This window comes from Xenopus tropicalis, chromosome 3 (genome assembly GCF_000004195.4).
Source record: "Xenopus tropicalis strain Nigerian chromosome 3, UCB_Xtro_10.0, whole genome shotgun sequence".
NCBI classification, from domain to species: domain Eukaryota; kingdom Metazoa; phylum Chordata; class Amphibia; order Anura; family Pipidae; genus Xenopus; species Xenopus tropicalis.
This window is the reverse complement of record NC_030679.2, coordinates 18184353-18199831: the sequence shown is the minus strand read 5'-3', so window position 1 is coordinate 18199831 and position 15479 is coordinate 18184353. Positions and strand designations below refer to the sequence as shown.

The 15479-nt window shown below is 42.7% G+C and overlaps 1 protein-coding gene across 3 annotated transcripts in view; it reads left to right on the top strand.

Annotated features, from left to right (window-relative positions):
- The window catches only part of cald1 (caldesmon 1), a 125834-nt gene that overhangs the window by 70224 nt on the left and 40131 nt on the right, over positions 1-15479 (top strand). Inside the window, exon 1 of one of the 3 annotated variants that reach the window (XM_004912797.4) lies at positions 8213-8406. The exons of the other annotated variants lie outside the window; for them this stretch is intronic. Coding sequence (XP_004912854.1) covers positions 8369-8406 — 38 coding nt within the window. The 5' untranslated portion in view covers positions 8213-8368. Of the gene's footprint in view, positions 1-8212; positions 8407-15479 lie in introns of those variants that run through there. 3 annotated transcript variants of the gene reach the window in all.

Below are 15479 nucleotides of genomic sequence, written 5' to 3'. Positions count from 1 at the left end.
TAATATGTATGAAAAATCTGGTGCATGTATGGCACCCGTTATCCAAAAAGCTCTGACTTACGGGAACCCCATCTCCCATAATCTCTATTTTAATGAAACAATTCAGATTTTTAAAAACCTCGCCTGCTTCTTCATGAGTCTGTTATTGAAAAAAAAACAAAAAAGTAAAGGAAACCAGATTAGACTGATTTAGTATAAGTAAAACTTTGCTTGATTAACAGGATAGAAGAGGATTTGGAATTATTTCATAGGACGACAGGCTAGCTTTAATGTTCAATGGAGAGCTGCTTAAAATTACAGTTTTGAAATGTTTGCTTTTGGGTTTGCATGCCCTTTATGGAGCAGTGTTTATATCCCCTTTTAGGAACGTGACCTCAGCCCAAGAGTTATCCATTTTATTCATTGTTCCAATAATATTTTATTTCTCTTAGACAAGGATACGTGCAGCTGTTTTTCATTTGTCGCTTTTTTCTTTATTGCACCCCTGCAGGGATTTGATGAGAATTTTATTGCTCAGATTTATAAAAATTAAAAATTGGTCCCTTGTCATAAAAAAAGAGAATAATGGCAAAATATGTACAGCATGCTTCAAAGAACAGATTTTTTGCATATGTCAGTTTCTGGAAAGTTCAGTTAAAATGGCAAATTATGTTTTAAGGAATTTCTCTATGAGGTATGCCAGAAAGGTCAGACAACAGGCAGCTCAAACTGCAATAGACTATGGGATTCTGTTGTCTGAGGCAAGTTCTCAGGGTGCCTGGCCTTCACCTACTAGTAACCATAGTAGTGGGAAGCTAGAGGTGGAATCACAGAAACATCACCTTGCCCAGGACAGTCACTCACAGATTTTTCTGTACTTAGGACAAAAAACACCCCTGTACTGTGTCATCAATCACTCTCATCCATTTTCGTGTCTGAGGCAAAATAATAGGTACCATCCTAAGTTCTGCCAGCAACCACTTGCAGCAATTCTGATACCTGTGGTGGAACAATAGTGACCACCCCAAGTCCTGCAATCAACAATTCTAAATGATTTTAATGTCGGTGGCAGAATGACAGGAACCATCTTGAGACCTACCTCAGCTAATCACAATCATTCTGGTGCCTTATACAGAGTGATATGGGCCACCTCAACTCATGCTATTAGCCAATCACAGCCATTCTAATGCATGAGTTGGAATAATAGGGACCACCCCAAGTCCTGCCATCAACCACTCTCAAGCATTTTGATGTCTGAGGTAAAATAATAGGCACCACCCTAAATCCTGCCAATGGTCACGCATAGCAATTCTAATATCTGAAGTGGCAGAATGACAGTGACCATCGTGATACCTACCATCAGCCATTCTGATGCCTGAGGAAAAATGTCAGGAACTACCCATAACACCAGCACTTTATGATGCCTCACTTTGTCTTGAGACTAGAAAGTCTTGTTCCAGCCACTCACAAGCATGCCTGAGACGGAATGACCATGACCATCCCAACTCTTAACATTAGCCACTTTATGAGTGGCTAATGCCTCACTGTAATGACAGTGATCACAGAATGGCAGGGACCACAATGAGTCCTGCCGTCAACCAACTATTAATCATTCTAATCCTTGATAGAATGATAGGGCCCACCCCAATCATTGCATGAACTAAACCATGATCTAAACCATTCTGATGCCTGATATGGAATGACCAGGGCAACACCAAGTCTTAGGGCTCTGGCACACTGGGAGATTAGTGTCCCGCGACAAATCTCCCTTGTCACGGGCAACTAATCTCCCCGAACTACCATCCCACTGGCGAAAATGTAAGTCGCCGGTGGGATGGCACACGCTGAGCAGGCGATTTCGGCAAATCACCGAAGTTGCCTCACGAAGCATTTTCGGCGAATCAGCAGCTAGGCTGACCTGATAGGGAACTGAAGCCTGTCTTTGCTTGTGTGAAAGCAGGGCTGTGATTGGCTCTCCCCCTCCTACTGTGCTTCTGGCAGGGACCGTGAGGACACGCCCACTCTTCATTTCACACTGGATGGAGAAGTGATATGATCTATAGGGAGCTCCATTAAAGGGGCCATTTTTACAGAGAGAATTAATTTTTAGCACAAAGGGAAACCAGCACCGTATATTATTCATAATTAACCTCAGTCTCTTTATGGTGCATCACTCGAAATGACATTGATCACAGTAAGTCTTGTCACAACCACTTACAACCATTCTTATTTGGGAGGCGTCCAGCTTAAGTTGATAGAACCATAGCTGAGATAAAGACACTAAGCATTTCTTCAACAATCACTCCCAGTACTGAACTGAGCCAGCTCACCCTGGAGTCTGTACTGTCATTGTTAGGTATAAATAATTAATAAGTCTTGCCCATTAATCATGAGTACTATGAAGATGCATCCTTTAGGGAAGCAAGGATTAAATACATTCACAGATCTGACATGTTTCTTAACACTGAACATCATTTACATCAGTCCCTGCCCTAGAGAAGCTTATAATCTAAAGTCCTTATCACACTTATTCACACACGCACGCGTGCGTGTGCACGCACGCACATGCACACACACATTACAGTCAGTTTTATTGGGAACCAATTAACCTGCCTGATTATGCGGATGACTAAATGAAAGACATGCACGCATAGGAAGAACAGACCATGCAGATTGTGCCCTGGCTGGAAATAAATTTAGAACAAAAATTCACATTTGCCACTTGTGCTTAAACATCCATGACGGTTAGTATACAGTTTTTTAAAAGGTCACACATAAGATCATTTACATACCACCACATATTTGAAATCCAAAGTTGGGACAGTTTAGGCGACACTCTGATGTACTCTAGGCCTGCTAAATAAGAACCATACACACCCCATATCTACCAGAAACTCTGCCCACTTTCTGGTAAGCCCCACCCCTTATAATTCTTTCTGTATTAAATTATTTCTCTCATTCCCATATTATTCTGCAAACAGATAAATGTAGGAGTTGTTTTATTCTATTTTTGTTCCCTCTTCCAATCTTAGCGCTTGTCTTCCTCTTCTTTCTTCAGCTATTGTATAATCTCCTTGTTTCTTTACACTCGGCAGCAGAACCCACTCCCTACTATATAGTATTACATCTTCACATGAACGCTGTGTTCTTGGCCGGCACAAAGAAAGATGTTTAACCAGTCTGCGCCAAGAGGTGGAGTCATTCCTGCTGCTGCGAGAGAAGGAAAACACCACTTATCTCGATTATTCACACTGCTTATTATTTGGTCAGGGTTTCTATCAATTGGATTGTTTAATAGTTTTTCCATTTTGTAGATTAGAAGGGTACTGTGACATTTTTTAGCTCCAGTTACATAAAAACCAGTGGAGCCTCTGAGGTCTGGAGCTGAAAATTACAGTAAAAAAGGGCTGATTTAAATGCTTTAGCTTCCTTACAAATCCCACCCCCCTAAAAACCAAAGTTAGATTACCCTATAAGGGCATGTTTTAGTATTGTTATCAGGCAGGTTTGCAATCACTTTAAAATTAAACTTATTCTGACCCTACAAGATTGTGATCTGCACTGAATGAATATTTGATTAGTGGCAGAAAAGCAGAAGACATCTGCATTTACATATTTCTAACTTGGTATAGGCGCATAGTGGCTCTGATTTCAGTGCAAAAGCACAAAGGTAAATAAATGATATAATAATACAAATGGTTCAGTCCTTTCTTCCATTATACATGTGTGCCCATCCCCCAGGAGCACACTCCCAGCTACGCCAAGGCATACACATGGGTATAATGAACTAGTGCCCTGCAAGTAGACACTCCTGTACCCATGCCCCAGCATGGCTGTCTGCAGCAAGAGTGGGCTAAAGAGGGCAGGGCACAAAGTGGGGGCCTATTTCTGAAAATATTTACTGTTTACCCCAACCAGAGATATCTTAGCCTACTCATCCAGTGGGGTGGCAAAGTTTTCTGTGATAAGTGCCCTTTAACGCTTAGGCACTTAAAGGGTTGCCAACTTTCTTGAGGAAAATTTCCAACAGCATTGATGGGGGGATGAGAAGGGTGTGGAGCTGGGCATTGACATAAAAGGGACAAGGCCATAACATAAAGAATTGTTGCCAACTGGGCAGAAATTTGGTGAGTTGAGTGGGGAGATGGATGGTCAGGGTAGAAGGGGATGGATGCATGGATTGGGGGCAGGCTGGGGAAGGAATGACAGATACAGTAGATAAATCTGGTAAATCTGTAATACTGGCCTTGGCTTGTGTTAAAGGAACACTGTAAAAATGAACATGTATCAAAATAATTAAATATGTACAATTAACATATGTACTATTGCCCTGCACTGGTAAAAGTTGTGTGTTTGTTTCAGAAAGACCAACTATAGTTTATACAAATAAGCTGCTGTGTAGCCCTAGGGGCAGTCATTCAAGTTGGAAAAAGGGAGAAAGGCATGGGTTACACGGCAGATAACAGATAAGCTGCATAGATTCCTATTGTATTCTACAGTACATAACTTATCTGTTATCTGCTATATAACCTGTGCCTTTTCATCTTTTTTCCCAGCTTGAATGGCTGCCCCCATGGCTACAAGCAGCTTGTTAATATAAACTACAACATGGTTTCCGAAGCAAACATACATTTTTTACCATTGCAGGGCAACATTACATTATATTTTAATTACTTTATAACATTTTCATTTTTTGGTGTTACTGTTCCTTTAAACTGGCTAGGTCAGTGAAATACCAGCTAGGTACCCTAGGTGCACATTTGCAAAGTATCATGCAGGCCAGATTTGAATTCTGTAATTAGCACAAAAATCCCTCTCTGGAACTAAGTAGTATTTTTTAACTATGTTTGGTCAAGGCTACCGGTTAAAGGTAGGAAGGAGAACTTATAATTCTATATAATGTATAATACTAGTTGTTGGTCTCTATTTGGAGAAGCTAAGCCTCCCTAAATCTTTATTTGTCTTATTTTTTTCAATTGCTGTTTATGAATTGCCCGTACTAGTGCTCCTTTATTAAACAAGCACTAAGGGTGCAGAGTGGTGCAAGGGCCCTGTGACCTAACATGCAGAACCCATTTATTTATGTTTAGGCTTGTGCTCAAGAGCAATAGAGAGGGAGCTTTGTCATATTATTGGTTATCTTGTAGTTTCACAAGACTTAAATAGCTCTTTGTTCTTAATGTCCCCAAAGCCTGGCACAGTCTTTATTTTGTCGTACTCAGCCTAAGGGCATCTGCTGAAAAAAATTAATTTTAGAAGCTCTACCTTCAAACACAAGACTACTAAATGTTAACTGCTGATAGGATGCAATGTGTTGCCAGAACTGGAGCAAAGTTTGCACTAATATATTACATGTCCTGCTAAATTCAATGGGGCACGGCCAAGGCCTATGGCCACAGAGCTCCTCATACTGTAAGTAGATACTTCTTTCCTCTCCATTCTTTTTTTCTACACTGCCTTGTTTATATCACTGTCAATCCTGTTAAATGAATATTTGGAGCATTTGGCCTTAGCTTCACAATCTACCTAAAATCGAGCCCAGAAATGACCACCTACTGGAGAACCTCAAGGGTCCACCACACCAGCCACCCACACCCCATTACTGCCTGCATATATGCATCACAGAGGATCTGCCTCTGGCTCTGACTCTGGGAATGGAGACATAAGAAAGTGGGGGTCTGGGGGTGGTGCACATGACGCACTGTTCAGGTGCAGGGTGGCATAACTAGTAGCATATTAGGGGCTTGGTTTTAGTGACACACCTTTTCTAAAAGGGGAAAATGATCTATGTGGCCACTATAGAATTGGACAAATGAGCCTTGAGTCCATCAGGACCAGTGCCCACTATAGCTTTTCCTAGTACCTCTGTGGGCCAGTCTGACCCTAAACCAAGTTCAGTATTATTGGGGTTGGAAAGCAAACCATATCATTTAATATTCTTTACTGTCTTATATATCCAACATATACAATAAAATGTAATGGTTGATGGTTCTTAACAAGCAGTCCTGTATATTTTATTGGTATATTATAATTATTAATTTAAGACCTTATATTATTTTTGAGGTGGCTTACCCTACATTATCATGAAAGACTTATATAACTGTAATGATGGGATTTTGGAGAAGGAAAGACATCGGGAATGTAAAATGAACTTTTCCTGAACTTTTCCAAGTTGCACGGCATTCCCACCTGTTCTTCTTCAGTCAGCTGCCCAATCACCTGACATAATGCACATTCTATAAACCAGGCATGGTCAGTTGTTGTATGCAGAGATGTTTGATCTTACCACTAATAATTACCTTTAGTTCTGAAGGAATGTGAAATACCTTGATAATACAATGTTCTGACCCCCATACACCCACTGATACTGGAGGAATTCCTTTCGAGACCATTCATCAAAGAAGAAAATAAAACATAAAACTTTCAGAAGTTATATCATTAAGCTGTAATCATCTATCAACTTATCAACATTGGGCAAATAGATGTGCAACAGGGAAATTCTACCCTAATTATTGTATAGGATTTTGTTCTAGATATTGAAGGGAAACATGGGCAGTTTTCAAGAACACTAGCCAGTATCTGTAACAACTTTGTTTTTCCATCCAATTCCCTTTTGCTATATACTTCCTAGGGTTGTCAGTGGATCAATATTACCTAGAAGGATGCAGTTAGAGATGTGAGAATTAAAGGAAAACTCCTCCCAAACACAGTTCATTTTTACAAAATAAACAATATTTTTTGGGGATATGCTCATAATCAGCATAGGCTATGCTCTGTCGCACCAATAATCAACTCCCAGCCACACCCCTTTCAGAATATGGCAAAAAAACAGCATTTGCGTATAAAGATCCCACTTATCTGAAAAACATGTAGATAAATAAATATAGTCACTATACAAATATCTTTGACTACAATAAAAAAGTCAGTGTAAAGCTGCTTATAAACTGTATATTTACTCTTTAATATATTCAGCTCCTTTTTACTCTATGTCCTCTGTGATACCCATACATATTTTTTTTATATTTTACTTACTACATTTTCCTGAATGTGTTTTATAGGCTATTCAGCAGTTGCCCTGGACTCCCTGGAATAGTCTCAGGCTTTTATGACTGATCAGCTGCACAGTGGAATTTCAAGGGTCTTAAGGCAAGAAATTAGTTCTTACCCTGAAGCTTATAGTTATTGAGAATATCAAGATGGGGTGTTTATAACCCATATTCACTGCTGATATTTAATCATGTTATTTATTTAATCACGTCATTTATGTTACATGTTACATACAGGTATGGGGTCTGTTATCCGGAAACCTCTTATCCAGAAAGCTCCAAATTTTAGGAAGGCTATGTTCAGTCCACTTTTATCAAATAATTAAAAATTTTAAAAATGATTTCCTTTTTCTCTGTAATAATAAAACAGTACCTTGTACTTAATCCAAACTAACATATAACTAACCCTTATTAAAGATAAAATAATCCTATGAGCTTTATTTAACATATAATGATTTTTATTAAGACTTAAGATATGGAAAGACCCCTTATCCAGAAAAACCCAGGTCCTGTGCATTCGGGATAACAGGTCTCATACATGTACCTTCCTTTTAACAATTTTTATATGCGGTTAGCATCAAAGTACAGAGACATCAATCTTATATCATTCAGGGCCACACCCTGTTAAGCCCTGGCCACACCTCATTATGTCCCTGCCTACGCCCTTGACCATGATTCTGTATCAGAGGTATTTTCGGCTGGGTTAGTACTTTGGGTGACTGGGTCATGTAGGCTAAAATAGGGTGGCTCCCTATGCTATAAAAGCAATTATAAAGAGGAATTGGGTAAAAAGCCTGCCTGACTCTGTGGCAAGAGGACTCTGCCAGGGGCCACCACAGATACTTGTATAACTTTTATTTTTAGAAGTTTTAATGTCTGAATTCTCATATGCCATGATATTAATAGTCTTGAGAACTTGTGTTTTAAAGATAATAGAAACTTCACTATCTCGCCCAATATTTCTCAGCTGAAGTCAGCTTAGCGTACACACATTCCTGCAATATGAGGGAATTTCGTGGGGATTTTCTGAGACAAAGAACAAAGGGGCCTCTACTTCAGTGATTACGGTAAAGGGGGGAGAGTAAGAGAGAGAGAGAGAGAGAGAGAGAGAGAGAAAAAAGAGAAAGCACACATGAGATCATGTGATAAAAAAGTGGTGGGTCATTTTGGCAGGCAGTAATTTGGGGCTGTCTTCACGGGTGAAGGTCAGAGAACATTGCATGCATAGGTGTGCAGAGCATCTTGCCCCATTCTTAGGCTCCTACAAGGATTATGTCTCATTCCATGCAGCTCCGCTGAGCTGAACACTTGGCAAGGGAATCACATACACAGCAGCAGCAGACATGCTTAGCAGATCTCACTACCTCGTCAGCCTTTCCAAGTGAGTTTTTCATTTGCTGCTGGAAGCTGTAGGCTTGGCTCTATAGTTGTAAATTTATACTAATGGGGATTATAGAGGGCTAGTCTAGTGGGGTGGCTATTCAGCTGCTTGCGTAGTATGTATAACAGTGATTTTATGTGTATGTATACGTATACCACTGGCTACATTTAGGGGTCAAGCTTCTATTGGGTGTAAGATTGTCTAAAAATGTAGCACTCCATAGCTATACACAATCATAGGATTCACTAACTTCTACTTCTTAGTGGGGGGCATTTAGGGTCATTGAGGAGGTGTGGTGCAGAAGCAATATTTTGGTATATGCTACCACTTTCTCCTACTGTTTTCAAGATGCAAAGAGAGTGAAGCTGAGGGATGTTTTGGGCTGCTAATGAGGTTTTGGGGAAGAGCTATGGGTAAAATACATTCTGTGAGTGTGAATGGAGAATACCATGGCTTGACAGCACACATGTAATAGGCATTATTTTGAGAGCATCTCATAGGCTAGTGTTGGGAAACCTCATGGGCAGAGTTCAAGCTTGGGACATGTGGAAGTTTGTCTGAGGACAGTACTTTTGGGTTCAAGCCCCCTTTTGTATCCAACACTTATTCAGGGCCATGCTTTAGAAGTTTCACATATATAAAAGCCATACTGCTATAGTTCCAAGAACATTTACAATTGGTAAATCCCATAAATGACGATTATTCTTTGTTTCTAGGAGAGCAAATGACCTTTTAAAATCTCACCCTAACTATCCTTCAGGATGGGCCCTCCCAGACACCAGTTTGGGCCTCCCTTGGGTAGGTGGGGGACAGACGTGCTGTTTGGTTACCTCTGTCTTAGTCTGACTGGGAGATGGTGATCTACATTACATCTTGAGTGCATGTTCTGGCCCAGGTTGAGTGCTATCACGACGAACAAGTGAAATTTTGTGAGCTAAGTGAATGTGGGCATGCTTAAGAAGGAGTTTGAGCCTGGCTTTATGCCCTAAATTCCTTCTGTAGACTCTTTTGGTCATAACAAGAATAATAAAGTTGGGGTTGGCATTATGTGTTTAATAAATGCTCTGTTCTTGCTTGGGAGTTGCCATTGGCTTATAGTGCTTTTTTGCTAGCAAAAATGCCAGACCTGTGTAACATGAACTACATTTGTGATATTTATAAATCTAGCAAGTCATTGGGAACTGAACCTATATCTGTGTCTGACTGTTCAATTATTGGGATTATGACATCACTTTAATAATAATGACATCACTTTTTAGTTGTTATGACATCACTACAGCTATTAAGCAGTCGTAGTTGGTACAGATCTTCCATCCACAGCTCAGCTTCAATGCTGCAACAATTGCTACCCTTTCTGCGTACTTTCTGCTTGCCTCTGAATATGTTATTTACCTATCAGATACTGTTTAATTATTAGCCCGTGTGTAAGGGCCGAGAGCGGAGCGAGGTCAAAGCTGACATACATTTCATTTGCCTGCGTTGTTTAATCCTTTCTATTTCAAACTGATCATTCTGGTCTTCCCTGCTAAGGCAGAAAGGAAGCAGAATTCTAAAATGTGGAAAAACAAATGCTATTAATCTGTGTGAAAGCAGCTTAATTGAAATATTAAATGGCCTACTTTCTAGGATAAAGCTACAGTGAACTTAAAGGGGATGTAAACCCAAACATAAAAGTTTGCCTGTAAGCAACTTTCTTTTATAGATAGAGATTTGTTTTACTTCCTCATTGGCTGATGCACCATGCATTGGGTGCAGCATGAATTGTGTGTCATCAGTTAGATGACATTAATTAAATAGAACTGACTGATATCCTTAGTACAAATGTAATTTTCCCTCCCAAAACTTTTTGTATGTCTCTTTAGGAAAAGCCACTAACATTTTTATATTTGGTTCTCTGATGTAGAGGATTGGGGTCATGGCTGCAGGGCCCCCAAATAATTATGGCTTCCACTAAAGTTACTACCTGGCTGCTATTTTACTGGAATAGCAGACTAATAAACTGCTGTTTGGTAATCCCTACATAACAGCTCCATTCTAGGTCTCATGGTGCAAAGTGCACTTTGCACCCTGCCCCGCACAAGTCTCCTATGTATACAGTTACATCTGCATTTGACAGGGTTTGACTAGGGTTGCCACGTTTTGAATCCACATCCTGCATGGCTAATTAGCAATGTATTTAGATACATGCTGATGGCTGCACATAAACCAGTTCATGCATCATTCAGTAATTGCTAATTAGCCATGCAGGATGTGGATTCAATATGTGGCCAGTATTAAAGGGGCAAGGTAACAACCCTAGGGTGGACAGCAGGGGATGGCAAGTGGCCATCCCCTATCCCATTACATATAATTTAGATGTGCAAGTTAGGTAACACCAATAGGTTCATGATGCAGATTTGTCTTGCATCCTACATTGCTGGCATCAGTTTTCTAAAGTAAGTCATGTGTCGCTGATCACTAAGGGGCATGATTTTGTTCCCTAAGTGCTTTTGCATTTTTGCCTGAGACTGTTATAAATTACCCATACTGAGTGGTTAAAGGATATGGGTGGTTGGAAGGATACCAGAGAGGGCAGCTGGCAGCAAAAATAAACAGCTGGCACCCCAAACCTATGGAGGGCTGTCCCACTGAATAACTCACATCAGTCAGAAAAACTCCAGTTTTGCCCCTTGGCCCATGCTTAAGGCTCTGTGTGAAGTGCAAAGCATACTGTTAGCAGTAAAAGGCAGTCCTGTCCTTAACGTCTGGGATATTTATAAATCTAGCAAGTCATTGGGAACTGAACCTATATCTGTGCCTGACTGTTCAATTATTGGGATGATCACATCACTTTAATTATAATGACATCACTTTTTAGTTGTTATGACATCACTACAGCTATTAAGCAGTTGTAGTTGGTGCAGATCCCAGGATTGGGGTCACTGCTCTAACCATTTACCACTTTTTTCTTTTAGTTTCTCAGCAAACCAACTTTAAAATGGGCATTATGTATTTTACATCTCTATGACATAATGTGGACTCATCCAGATTGTTTCCATTTTACTACTTGGGATTTACAATAGTGTTAAACATAAATGTGTTATGTGAAAGCAAATTTATTTTTTGATGCTTTTAGGCAGAGTATGCCCTGGTTGTCTCTAACCCCCTGTATGTGCTCATCTATAAATCATTGCAATATGCCGAGCCTTTAGCCATGCAGCTGACTCAGGCTGATTTGCTTAGCAAATCCCACATTAATCCTATCCAAACTAGCTATTCTATATCTGTGCCAGCTAAGCAGAATTCTAATCAAAAAGTTAGCTGACATGTGGCCATAGGGTTCCCTTGTCATTCCTGGGACTGCAGAGAGGACAGGCGATCAGTTAATTACAGTAAATGATGATATTTCCTTTCTACAAGTCAGATTACTATTTATTGATTTATTTAGGAACACATGGCTTTAGTGAAATGTGACCTTCAGTATCCCTGGCTTCCCTGCTATGCCCCAAAGGTCAACTAATAAAAGCTGGTAATTTTAGTGAAATCATCCACCAGCACCAGGTATTGTTTCATATTGGATTGGAGGAATTATTCAGTTTCACTTAAGGGCAATGGCTCTCAGTATGGGATGTGGCCAAATGCCCAAAAGTAAATAACTAATTGGGGCATAGGGCAGAAATTGCATATTTTTTCCCTGCAATGATGCATTCCCACCTCAAAATTGTCTCTGCAGCAAAGTTTTACACCAGTTCATATAATGCAAACAATGAGGTACAGCTTACACTCCTGACAAATTTGGGCAAGGTTGAGGTACAGTATGTGCACATGTTTTCATTCCTCTCAATTGTATGCAGTTTTGCAGGGTAGGGTGCACAAACAGCGTGTAACTAGAGGAAATGGACCCCTGATCAGGGGTACAGGGCAGCCAGCAAGCAGGGTCTGCTTCCTCCATAGTTTTTAGAAATGCCCCCTCCCCAACAGCTCTCTTACCAACTCATCAAGGGTAGAGAAGGGGAGGAATGAAGGTGTCCCACACCTGTCCCTAATCTACACATCATTCAGATGCATTCAAATTATTGCCAGTGGGAAAGCATTTTGGAAAGATTTGCCCACGATTTAATCGCTGGCAACTTATCTCCCCATGGGTCATGCATCTTAACAGACGTTAACAGGACAGGACTGCCTTTTACTGCTAACAGTATCATGGGCGTCCACAGAAGGGGGCAAGAGGGGGCACTTGCCCCCCCCTGGAAAAGTAGCAAAAAAAATGGGGAGAAGGGGGAGAAGAATTTTTTTTTTTAATTTTTTTTTTTTAGTTGTAACATTATTTATATCCCCACCTTGGCCATTATAAAACCGCCGCCCAAACCCCCCTCTAAAGGTCCCAGGAACTGAGCGCAGGCACCACCTTCCCACCCTTCCCTATACTGGAGCGGCGCTTACCTCCGTGCACCCATGACACGCATGCGTATTGGGCACGCCCCCCCTACGCATGCGTGTCTTTGAAACACAAGGCGCCAGAAGGCGCAGAAGGCGCTTGGGTGCGGCGGCGGTCGGTTGTGGTGTGGGCTGGCTGAGTGAGCAGGACTGCTGGCCTTGGCTGACTGGCACCTGGGACTGGGATTTCGAGGCACTGCTGCTGCTGACAGGTACAGTTGCTGGGGGCACAATATGAGGGGGGCTTGGCTGCTGGCACAGTACAGATGGGGGGCTTGGCTGCTGACACAGGTACAGATGCTGGGGCCTTGCTGGGGGCGCAATATGAGGGGGGCTTGGCTGCTGGCACAGTACAGATGGGGGGGCAATATGAGGGGGGCTTGGCTGCTGGCACAGTACAGATGGGGGGGCAATATGAGGGGGGCTTGGCTGCTGGCACAGTACAGATGGGGGGGCAATATGAGGGGGGCTTGGCTGCTGGCACAGTACAGATGGGGGGGCAATATGAGGGGGGCTTGGCTGCTGGCACAGTACAGATGGGGGCAATATGAGGGGGGCTTGGCTGCTGGCACAGTACAGATGGGGGGGCAACATGAGGGGGGCTTGGCTGCTGGCACAGTACAGATGGGGGCAATATGAGGGGGGCTTGGCTGCTGGCACAGTACATATGGGGGCAATATGAGGGGGGCTTGGCTGCTGGCACAGTACAGATGGGGGCAATATGAGGGGGGCTTGGCTGCTGGCACAGTACAGATGGGGGCAATATGAGGGGGGCTTGGCTGTTGGTACAGTACATATGGGGGCAATATGAGGGGGACTTGGCTGCTGGCACAGTACAGATGGGGGGGCAATATGAGGGGGGCTTGGCTGCTGGCACAGTACAGATGGGGGGGCAATATGAGGGGGGCTTGGCTGCTGGCACAGTACATATGGGGGGCAATATGAGGGGGGCTTGGCTGCTGGCACAGTACAGATGGGGGGGCAATATGAGGGGGGCTTGGCTGCTGGCACAGTACAGATGGGGGGGCAATATGAGGGGGGCTTGGCTGCTGGCACAGTACAGATGGGGGGGCAATATGAGGGGGGCTTGGCTGCTGGCACAGTACAGATGGGGGGGCAATATGAGGGGGGCTTGGCTGCTGGCACAGTACATATGGGGGCAATATGAGGGGGGCTTGGCTGCTGGCACAGTACAGATGGGGGGGGCAATATGAAGGGGGCTTGGCTGCTGGCACAGTACAGATGGGGGGGCAATATGAGGGGGGCTTGGCTGCTGGTACAGTACAGATGGGGGGGCAATATGAGGGGGGCTTGGCTGCTGGCACAGTACAGATGGGGGGGCAATATGAGGGGGGCTTGGCTGCTGGCACAGTACAGATGGGGGGGCAATTTGAGGGGGGCTTGGCTGCTGGCACAGTACAGATGGGGGGGCAATATGAGGGGGGCTTGGCTGCTGGTACAGTACATATGGGGGCAATATGAGGGGGGCTTGGCTGCTGGTACAGTACATATGGGGGCAATATGAGGGGGGCTTGGCTGCTGGTACAATACAGATGGGGGGCAATATGAGGGGGGCTTGGCTGCTGGCACAGTACAGATGCTGGGGCCTGGGGGCGCAATATGAGGGGTGGCTTGGCTGCTGGCACAGTACATATGGGGGCAATATGAGGGGGGCTTGGCTGCTGGCACAGTACATATGGGGGCAATATGAGGGGGGCTTGGCTGCTGGCACAGTACAGATGGGGGCAATATGTTGGGTGCTGGCACAAATACATGGGGGCAATATGATGGCTGTTGGCACTGGTACATGGGGGGCAATTGGGGGCTTTTTTATGTGGCATGATAATTTTGATCCATCTAATGTGTGTTTCTGAGTACTGAATTATGTGAATAGTAGGTAGCTGAGTAGAGCAGAGTAGTTGTAAAAGGCACTAACAGTTGTAAATGTATTCATTAATTAAAATATATTTAATTACAATTGTATATTTTTACATACAGACACACGTAAACTAGTATCATCCTGCAAAAAAAAAAAATAAAAATATATATATATATATATATTTGTCTGTTGCAGGATGATGCTAGCTTACTTGACCCCCCTTGGAAAATTTTCTGTGGACGCCCATGAACAGTATGCTTTGCACTTCACACCGAATTTTCAATTTGGCCTAGTGATACAGAGTACAACTATATCTGTGCCCCATTCCAATGGCTGTGTTAACTTAGGGATGGGATATTGCACCCCTTATTGCTCCTGAACTTGTGGCAGGAGCAGAAGTAAATGAGCCCTTGTGCACACAGTGCACAAAGTAGACCTTGCATGTAGTCTATGCTATATGTAGCATACAAGGTCATTTGCGTTTATGAACTTGTTTAAATAAGGCTTAGCTAGCACATAAACTACACCACACATAGAGTAAGATGTTGTCCCAATAAAGCAGGTGGATTAAATCCCAAAAGCACTGGTTTAATTGGTATGTGGTCTTAACACTGTAACCATAAGGGCAACAGCTTATGCTATGGAACACCTTGCATCTAGCGGTAATTTGCCTCTTACCCTGGTGTCAAAGCACTTGAAATTACCTAGCCATTGCCCTGAATGTGAATCTCAGGGCATACATCCAGATGTCACTCAAATCAAATGATGCCTGATACAT